General features: G+C 55.7%; 1 protein-coding gene across 1 annotated transcript in view; it reads left to right on the top strand.

Annotated features, from left to right (window-relative positions):
- Window positions 1-285: 285 nt before the first annotated feature.
- MAP3K3 (mitogen-activated protein kinase kinase kinase 3) overlaps window positions 286-10,874 on the top strand; it is a 41,456-nt gene continuing 30,867 nt past the window's right edge. The window contains exon 1 of the mRNA XM_082271994.1: window positions 286-480. Within this exon, the coding sequence (XP_082128120.1) occupies window positions 477-480 (4 nt within the window). The 5' untranslated portion in view covers window positions 286-476. The remainder of the gene's footprint in view (window positions 481-10,874) is intronic.

Genomic DNA, 10,874 nt, shown 5'->3' with positions numbered 1-10,874 from the left:
TAAGGGGGGGGAGAGAGACACTGTGTGTAAGGGGGGAGAGTGCGCAAGTGAAGGGGGGAGCGCGCATGTGAGAGCTAGCGAAGGGGGGGAGAGTGAGACTGAGAGATGGGAGTGGAGAGAGAAGGAGACACGCTGTATGTGTAAGGGGGGAGAGTGAGTATTAATGAGAGAAGAGAAGGGTATATCTGTGTATTGCTCAGTGTAACATCTCTGACTGATTGAGCTTCCCGCCTCTTACTTCCTGCTTCTCTCTGTACCATGTGACCTCCTAGTCACGTGGTTCCTGTGACATCACGGGGCCCTCTAGGGATGGGAACTAGCTGCTACCGTACCCCGAACACCGAGAAGACCCGGATATGAGGTGACCGGAGCCGCCCGCGGGCTGTCCGGGGACCCGAGTACGAGGGACGGAGAGCAGACCGGGGGCTACAGGAAAGCGGGACACCGAGGGACGGAGAGACACAGACACCGCCGCCATGGGTGAGTGCAGGAGCCTGGAGAGACCCGGAGCCCAGCTCTGAGCCTGACACCCCACATAACACTTTACATTACACTGCTCTGCACTGACACCCTGCTCTGCACTCTACTGCTCTGCACTGACACCCTGCTCTGCACTCTACTGCTCTGCACTGACACCCTGCTCTGCACTCTACTGACACCCTGCTCTGCATTCTACTGACACCCTGCTCTGCATTCTACTGCTCTGTACTGACACCCTGCTCTGCACTCTACCGCTCTGTACTGACACCCTGCTCTGCACTCTACTGCTCTGCACTGACACCCTGCTCTGCACTCTAGTGACAACCTGCTCTGCATTCTACTGCTCTGCACTGACACCCTGCTCTGCTCTGCACTCACACCCTGCTCTGCACTCTACTGACACCCTGCTCTGCACTCTACTGCTCTGCACTGACACCCTGCTCTGCTCTGCACTGACACCCTGCTCTGCACTCTACTGCTCTGCACTGACACCCTGCCCTGCACTCTACTGACACCCTGCTCTGCACTCTACTGCTCTGCACTGACACCCTGCTCTGCACTCTACTGCTCTGCACTGACACCCTGCTCTGCACTCTACTGCTCTGCACTGACACCCTGCTCTGCACTCTACTGCTCTGCATTGACACCCTGCTCTGCACTCTACCGCTCTGTACTGACACCCTGCTCTGCACTCTACTGCTCTGCACTGACACCCTGCTCTGCACTCTAGTGACAACCTGCTCTGCATTCTACTGCTCTGCACTGACACCCTGCTCTGCACTGACACCCTGCTCTGCTCTGCACTCACACCCTGCTCTGCACTCTACTGACACCCTGCTCTGCACTCTACTGCTCTGCACTGACACCCTGCTCTGCTCTGCACTGACACCCTGCTCTGCACTCTACTGCTCTGCACTGACACCCTGCCCTGCACTCTACTGACACCCTGCTCTGCACTCTACTGCTCTGCACTGACACCCTGCTCTGCACTCTACTGCTCTGCACTGACACCCTGCTCTGCACTCTACTGCTCTGCACTGACACCCTGCTCTGCACTCTACTGCTCTGCATTGACACCCTGCTCTGCACTCTACTGCTCTGCACTGACACCCTGCTCTGCACTCTACTGACACCCTGCTCTGCACTCTACTGACACCCTGCTCTGCACTCTACTGCTCTGCACTGACACCCTGCTCTGCACTCTACTGCTCTGCACTGACACCCTGCTCTGCATTCTACTGACACCCTGCTCTGCATTCTACTGACACCCTGCTCTGCATTCTACTGCTCTGCACTGACACCCTGCTCTGCACTCTACCGCTCTGTACTGACACCCTGCTCTGCACTCTACCGCTCTGCACTGACACCCTGCTCTGCACTCTAGTGACAACCTGCTCTGCATTCTACTGCTCTGCACTGACACCCTGCTCTGCTCTGTACTGACACCCTGCTCTGCATTCTACTGCTCTGCACTGACACCCTGCTCTGCACTCTACTGCTCTGCACTCACACCCTGCTCTGCACTCTACTGACACCCTGCTCTGCATTCTACTGCTCTGCACTGACACCCTGCTCTGCATTCTACTGCTCTGCACTGACACCCTGCTCTGCTCTGCACTGACACCCTGCTCTGCACTCTACTGCTCTGCACTGACACCCTGCTCTGCACTCTACTGCTCTGTTCTGTGACACCCTGCTCTGCTCTGCACTCTACTGCTCTGCACTGACACCCTGCTCTGCATTCTACTGCTCTGCACTGACACCCTGCTCTGCACTCTACTGCTCTGCACTGACACCCTGCTCTGCACTGACACCCTGCTCTGTACTGACACCCTGCTCTGCACTCTTCTGCTCTGTACTGACACCCTGCTCTGCACTCTACTGCTCTTCACTGACACCCTGCTCTGCACTCTACTGCTCTGCACTGACACCCTGCTCTGCACTCTACTGCTCTGTTCTGTGACACCCTGCTCTGCTCTGCACTCTACTGCTCTGTACTGACACCCTGCTCTGCACTCTACTGCTCTGCACTGACACCCTGCTCTGCACTCTACTGCTCTGCACTGACACCCTGCTCTGCACTCTACTGCTCTGCACTGACACCCTGCTCTGCACTCTACTGCTCTGCACTGACACCCTGCTCTGCACTCTACTGCTCTGCACTGACACCCTGCTCTGCTCTGTACTGACACCCTGCTCTGCATTCTACTGCTCTGCACTGACACCCTGCTCTGCATTCTACTGCTCTGTACTGACACCCTGCTCTGCACTCTTCTGCTCTGTACTGACACCCTGCTCTGCACTCTTCTGCTCTGTACTGACACCCTGCTCTGCACTCTTCTGCTCTGTACTGACACCCTGCTCTGCACTCTTCTGCTCTGTACTGACACCCTGCCCTGCACTCTACTGACACCCTGCTCTGCATTCTACTGCTCTGCATTGACACCCTGCTCTGCACTCTACTGCTCTGCACTGACACCCTGCCCTGCACTCTACTGACACCCTGCTCTGCACTCTACTGCTCTGCACTGACACCCTGCTCTGCACTCTACTGCTCTGCACTGACACCCTGCTCTGCACTCTACTGCTCTGCACTGACACCCTGCTCTGCACTCTACTGCTCTGCACTGACACCCTGCTCTGCACTCTACTGCTCTGCATTGACACCCTGCTCTGCACTCTACTGCTCTGCACTGACACCCTGCTCTGCACTCTACTGACACCCTGCTCTGCACTCTACTGCTCTGCACTGACACCCTGCTCTGCACTCTACTGCTCTGCACTGACACCCTGCTCTGCATTCTACTGACACCCTGCTCTGCATTCTACTGACACCCTGCTCTGCATTCTACTGCTCTGCACTGACACCCTGCTCTGCACTCTACCGCTCTGTACTGACACCCTGCTCTGCACTCTACCGCTCTGCACTGACACCCTGCTCTGCACTCTAGTGACAACCTGCTCTGCATTCTACTGCTCTGCACTGACACCCTGCTCTGCTCTGTACTGACACCCTGCTCTGCATTCTACTGCTCTGCACTGACACCCTGCTCTGCACTCTACTGCTCTGCACTCACACCCTGCTCTGCACTCTACTGACACCCTGCTCTGCATTCTACTGCTCTGCACTGACACCCTGCTCTGCATTCTACTGCTCTGCACTGACACCCTGCTCTGCTCTGCACTGACACCCTGCTCTGCACTCTACTGCTCTGCACTGACACCCTGCTCTGCACTCTACTGCTCTGTTCTGTGACACCCTGCTCTGCTCTGCACTCTACTGCTCTGCACTGACACCCTGCTCTGCATTCTACTGCTCTGCACTGACACCCTGCTCTGCACTCTACTGCTCTGCACTGACACCCTGCTCTGCACTGACACCCTGCTCTGTACTGACACCCTGCTCTGCACTCTTCTGCTCTGTACTGACACCCTGCTCTGCACTCTACTGCTCTTCACTGACACCCTGCTCTGCACTCTACTGCTCTGCACTGACACCCTGCTCTGCACTCTACTGCTCTGTTCTGTGACACCCTGCTCTGCTCTGCACTCTACTGCTCTGTACTGACACCCTGCTCTGCACTCTACTGCTCTGCACTGACACCCTGCTCTGCACTCTACTGCTCTGCACTGACACCCTGCTCTGCACTCTACTGCTCTGCACTGACACCCTGCTCTGCACTCTACTGCTCTGCACTGACACCCTGCTCTGCACTCTACTGCTCTGCACTGACACCCTGCTCTGCTCTGTACTGACACCCTGCTCTGCATTCTACTGCTCTGCACTGACACCCTGCTCTGCATTCTACTGCTCTGTACTGACACCCTGCTCTGCACTCTTCTGCTCTGTACTGACACCCTGCTCTGCACTCTTCTGCTCTGTACTGACACCCTGCTCTGCACTCTTCTGCTCTGTACTGACACCCTGCCCTGCACTCTACTGACACCCTGCTCTGCATTCTACTGCTCTGCATTGACACCCTGCTCTGCACTCTACTGCTCTGCACTGACACCCTGCCCTGCACTCTACTGACACCCTGCTCTGCACTCTACTGACACCCTGCTCTGCACTCTACTGACACCCTGCTCTGCACTCTACTGACACCCTGCTCTGCATTCTACTGCTCTGCATTGACACCCTGCTCTGCACTGACACCCTGCTCTGCACTCTACTGACACCCTGCTCTGCATTCTACTGCTCTGCACTGACACCCTGCTCTGCACTCTACTGCTCTGCACTGACACCCTGCTCTGCACTCTACTGACACCCTGCTCTGCACTCTACTGACACCCTGCTCTGCACTCTACTGACACCCTGCTCTGCACTCTACTGACACCCTGCTCTGCACTCTACTGACACCCTGCTCTGCACTCTACTGACACCCTGCTCTGCACTCTACTGCTCTGCACTGACACTCTGCTCTGCACTCTACTGACACCCTGCTCTGCATTCTACTGCTCTGCACTGACACCCTGCTCTGCACTGACACCTTGCTCTGCACTCTACTGCTCTGCACTGACACCCTGCTCTGCACTGACACCCTGCTCTGCATTCTACTGCTCTGCACTGACACCCTGCTCTGCACTCTACCGCTCTGTACTGACACCCTGCTCTGCACTCTACCGCTCTGTACTGACACCCTGCTCTGCACTCTACCGCTCTGTACTGACACCCTGCTCTGCACTCTACTGCTCTGCACTGACACCCTGCTCTGCATTCTACTGCTCTGCACTGACACCCTGCTCTGCACTCTACTGCTCTGCACTCACACCCTGCTCTGCACTCTACTGACACCCTGCTCTGCATTCTACTGCTCTGCACTGACACCCTGCTCTGCACTCTACTGCTCTGCACTGACACCCTGCTCTGCTCTGTACTGACACCCTGCTCTGCATTCTACTGCTCTGTACTGACACCCTGCTCTGCACTCTACTGCTCTGCACTGACACCCTGCTCTGCATTCTACTGCTCTGTACTGACACCCTGCTCTGCACTCTACTGCTCTGTACTGACACCCTGCTCTGCACTCTACTGCTCTGTACTGACACCCTGCTCTGCACTCTACTGCTCTGCACTGACACCCTGCTCTGCACTGACACCCTGCTCTGCTCTGCACTGACACCCTGCTCTGCTCTGCACTGACACCCTGCTCTGCTCTGCACTGACACCCTGCTCTGCTCTGCACTGACACCCTGCTCTGCTCTGCACTGACACCCTGCTCTGCTCTGCACTGACACCCTGCTCTGCACTGACACCCTGCTCTGCATTCTACTGCTCTGTACTGACACCCTGCTCTGCACTCTACTGCTCTGCACTGACACCCTGCTCTGCATTCTACTGCTCTGTACTGACACCCTGCTCTGCACTCTACTGCTCTGTACTGACACCCTGCTCTGCACTCTACTGCTCTGCACTGACACCCTGCTCTGCTCTGCACTGACACCCTGCTCTGCTCTGCACTGACACCCTGCTCTGCACTGACACCCTGCTCTGCATTCTACTGCTCTGTACTGACACCCTGCTCTGCACTCTACTGCTCTGCACTGACACCCTGCTCTGCACTCTACTGCTCTGCACTGACACCCTGCTCTGCACTCTACTGCTCTGCACTGACACCCTGCTCTGCACTCTACTGCTCTGCACTGACACCCTGCTCTGCACTCTACTGCTCTGCACTGAGACCCTGCTCTGCACTCTACTGCTCTGCACTGACACCCTGCTCTGCACTCTACTGCTCTGTTCTGTGACACCCTGCTCTGCTCTGCACTCTACTGCTCTGTACTGACACCCTGCTCTGCATTCTACTGCTCTGCACTCTACTGCTCTGCACTGACACCCTGCTCTGCACTCTACTGCTCTGCACTGACACCCTGCTCTGCACTCTACTGCTCTGCACTGACACCCTGCTCTGCTCTGTACTGACACCCTGCTCTGCATTCTACTGCTCTGCACTGACACCCTGCTCTGCATTCTACTGCTCTGTACTGACACCCTGCTCTGCACTGACACCCTGCTCTGCTCTGCACTGACACCCTGCTCTGCATTCTACTGCTCTGCACTGACACCCTGCTCTGCACTCTACTGCTCTGCACTCACACCCTGCTCTGCACTCTACTGCTCTGTTCTGTGACACCCTGCTCTGCTCTGCACTCTACTGCTCTGTACTGACACCCTGCTCTGCACTCTACTGCTCTGCACTGACACCCTGCTCTGCATTCTACTGCTCTGCACTGACACCCTGCTCTGCACTCTACTGCTCTGCACTGACACCCTGCTCTGCTCTGCACTGACACCCTGCTCTGCATTCTACTGCTCTGCACTGACACCCTGCTCTGCACTGACACCCTGCTCTGCATTCTACTGCTCTGCACTGACACCCTGCTCTGCATTCTACTGCTCTGTACTGTCACCCTGCTCTGCATTCTACTGCTCTGTACTGTCACCCTGCTCTGCACTCTACCGCTCTGCGCTGACACCCTGCTCTGCACTCTACCGCTCTGCGCTGACACCCTGCTCTGCACTCTACCGCTCTGCGCTGACACCCTGCTCTGCACTCTACTGCTCTATGCTGACACCCTGCTCTGCACTCTACTGCTCTGCACTGTACTGACACCCTGCTCTGCACTCTACTGCTCTGCACTGTACTGACACCCTGCTCTGCACTCTACTGCTCTGCACTGACACCCTGCTCTGCTCTGTACTGACACCCTGCTCTGCACTCTACTGCTCTGTACTGACACCCTGCTCTGCACTCTACTGCTCTGTACTGACACCCTGCTCTGCACTCTACTGCTCTGTACTGACACCCTGCTCTGCACTCTACTGCTCTGTACTGACACCCTGCTCTGCACTCTACTGCTCTGTACTGACACCCTGCTCTGTACTGACACCCTGCTCTGCACTCTACTGCTCTGTACTGACACCCTGCTCTGTACTGACACCCTGCTCTGCATTCTACTGCTCTGTACTGACACCCTGCTCTGTACTGACACCCTGCTCTGCATTCTACTGCTCTGTACTGACACCCTGCTCTGCATTCTACTGCTCTGTACTTGCACCCTGCTCTGTACTTTCACCCTGCTCTGTACTGACACCCTGCTCTGTACTTACACCCTGCTCTGTACTGACACCCTGCTCTGCATTATACGCCCCATAGAAGGCTGTGCTCTGCACTGAATGGGCGCTCTATAGATGTTGCTGGACTCTGTAGGCTGAGAGCTCTGTGTAGGATGGCGGGGCTCTGGATTACCTAATGAGAGTAGAAAGTACCCCAGAATCACTGGGAGCAAACAGTGCCTCAGGCTGGGGGGTCAGTGAGAGTACAGAAATTACTGTGGTAAGTAGGAGGAGGAACGGTGCCCTGTCATTGGTGTCATCGGGAGGAGGAATGGTGTCCTGTCATTGGTGTCATTGGGAGGAGGAATGGTGTCCCATCATTGGTGTCATCGGGAGGAGGAATGGTGTCCCATCATTGGTGTCATCGGGAGGAGGAATGGTGTCCCGTCATTGGTGTCATCAGGAGGAGGAATGGTGCCCCGCCATTGGTGTCATCGTGGGGTGGGGGCAGGAATGATGGCCCGTCATTGGTGTCATCGATGTCATCGGGAGGAGGAATGGTGTCCCATCATTGGTGTCCGTGGAAGGAATGATGCCCCGTCATTGGTGTCATCGGGAGGAGGAATGGTGTCCCGTCATTGGTGTCCGTGGAAGAAATGGTGTCCCGTCATTGGTGTCATCGGGAGGAGGAATGGTGTCCTGTCATTGGTGTCATCGGGAGGAGGAATGGTGCCCCGCCATTGGTGTCATCGGGAGGAGGAATGGTGCCCCGCCATTGGTGTCATCGGGAGGAGGAATGGTGCCCCGCCATTGGTGTCATCGGGAGGAGGAATGGTGTCCCATCATTGGTGTCATCGGGAGGAGGAATGGTGTCCCATCATTGGTGTCATCGGGAGGAGGAATGGTGTCCCGTCATTGGTGTCATCAGGAGGAGGAATGGTGCCCCGCCATTGGTGTCATCGGGGGGGTGGGGGGAGGAATGATGGCGCGTCATTGGTGTCCGTGGAAGGAATGATGCCCCGTCATTGTTGTCATTGGGAGGAGGAATGGTGTCCGTGGAAGGAATGGTGCCCCGTCATTGGTGTCATCGGGAGGAGGAATGGTGCCCCGTCATTGGTGTCATCGGGAGGAGGAATGGTGTCCTGTCATTGGTGTCATTGGGAGGAGGAATGGTGTCCCATCATTGGTGTCATCGGGAGGAGGAATGGTGTCCCATCATTGGTGTCATCGGGAGGAGGAATGGTGTCCCGTCATTGGTGTCATCAGGAGGAGGAATGGTGCCCCGCCATTGGGGTCATCGTGGGGTGGGGGCAGGAATGATGGCCCGTCATTGGTGTCATCGATGTCATCGGGAGGAGGAATGGTGTCCCACCATTGGTGTCCGTGGAAGGAATGATGCCCCGTCATTGGTGTCATCGGGAGGAGGAATGGTGTCCCGTCATTGGTGTCCGTGGAAGAAATGGTGTCCCGTCATTGGTGTCATCGGGAGGAGGAATGGTGCCCCGTCATTGGTGTCATCGGGAGGAGGAATGGTGTAATGTCATTGGTGTCATCGGGAGGAGGAATGGTGTCCCGTCATTGGTGTCATAGGGAGGAGGAACGGTGCCCCGTCATTGGTGTCATCGGGAGGAGGAATGGTGTCCTGTCATTGGTGTCATCAGGAGGAGGAATGGTGTAATGTCATTGGTGTCATCGGGAGGAGGAATGCTGTCCCGTCATTGGTGTCATCGGGAGGAGGAATGGTGTAATGTCATCGGGAGGAGGAATGGTGTCCCGTCATTGGTGTCATCGGGAGGAGGAATGGTGTAATGTCATCGGTGTCATCGGGAGGAGGAATGGTGTCCCGTCATTGGTGTCATCGGGAGGAGGAATGGTGTAATGTCATCGGTGTCATCGGGAGGAGGAATGGTGCCCCGTCATTGGTGTCATAGGGAGGAGGAACGGTGCCCCGTCATTGGTGTCATCGGGAGGAGGAATGGTGTCCTGTCATTGGTGTCATCGGGAGGAGGAATGGTGTAATGTCATTGGTGTCATCGGGAGGAGGAATGGTGTAATGTCATTGGTGTCATCGGGAGGAGGAATGCTGTCCCGTCATTGGTGTCATCGGGAGGAGGAATGGTGTAATGTCATTGGTGTCATCGGGAGGAGGAATGGTGTAATGTCATTGGTGTCATCGGGAGGAGGAATGCTGTCCCGTCATTGGTGTCATCGGGAGGAGGAATGGTGTAATGTCATCGGGAGGAGGAATGGTGTCCCGTCATTGGTGTCATCGGGAGGAGGAATGGTGTAATGTCATCGGTGTCATCGGGAGGAGGAATGGTGCCCCGTCATTGGTGTCATAGGGAGGAGGAACGGTGCCCCGTCATTGGTGTCATCGGGAGGGGGAATGGTGTCCCGTCATTGGTGTCATCGGGAGGAGGAATGGTGTAATGTCATCGGGAGGAGGAATGGTGTCCCGTCATTGGTGTCATCGGGAGGAGGAATGGTGTAATGTCATCGGTGTCATCGGGAGGAGGAATGGTGCCCCGTCATTGGTGTCATAGGGAGGAGGAACGGTGCCCCGTCATTGGTGTCATCGGGAGGGGGAATGGTGTCCTGTCATTGGTGTCATTGGGAGAAATAGTGCCATGCGGACCAGAAAAAGGCAAGCAAGGGGCCGCAGTTTGGAGACCACTGCTGTAAACCTCCAGTCCTGGGCACTGGAAGGTCTCTGTGACATTGTAATGCTCTGGATGAGCTGTATTGTCTTTGTGGCTGGGCTCAGTGTAGCAGGTGGTGTATTGCTCATATAGGACTCTGCAGTAACTGAATTGTGATTATTTTGTGCCACTGATAATCACTGGTAAGGTGTTAGTGCTGAACCCTGTGCAGTGCTCTGCAGTGCTGTGCATGCTCCTATGTCTGTACAGACCGGGTTATACACAGTGTGATGACTGCACTGTATATAGGACACATCTATAGCCTAGAACAGCTGCAGGAAATAGGCGAGGAGTGTGGCTGTAGCAGCCAGTCCAGTCCCAGCTGTCATTTCTCTCACAATGATCGGAGGCCTCTTGTTGTTATGACATCACTTCCACTTTCCTACACTTTTACCGTATGCTCCAGCCCTGTGTCTCTCCCTATGACACTGCACATGTTTAGTGGCTTTCCTTTTTCCTGCATAGCGTTCTGTTGCCTAGGATTGCTGCTTCTGATCAATGTGCTGCCCATTTTTTCTCCCCTTTTTTACTCTGCTCAGAGCAGCAAAGCCCGTCAGTCCCTCTCCGTATAAAACATGGAGGCTGCTTCTGTTTTCTCCAGACTTCTTAATTTGCTTTCATGCCGTGTACTCATGTCT

This window comes from Pelophylax lessonae (genome assembly GCF_965119305.1).
Source record: "Pelophylax lessonae genome assembly, chromosome: 11".
Taxonomy (NCBI): Eukaryota; Metazoa; Chordata; class Amphibia; order Anura; family Ranidae; genus Pelophylax; species Pelophylax lessonae.
The sequence above is the reverse complement of the archived record's forward strand: the minus strand, read 5'-3'. Positions and strand labels throughout refer to the sequence as shown.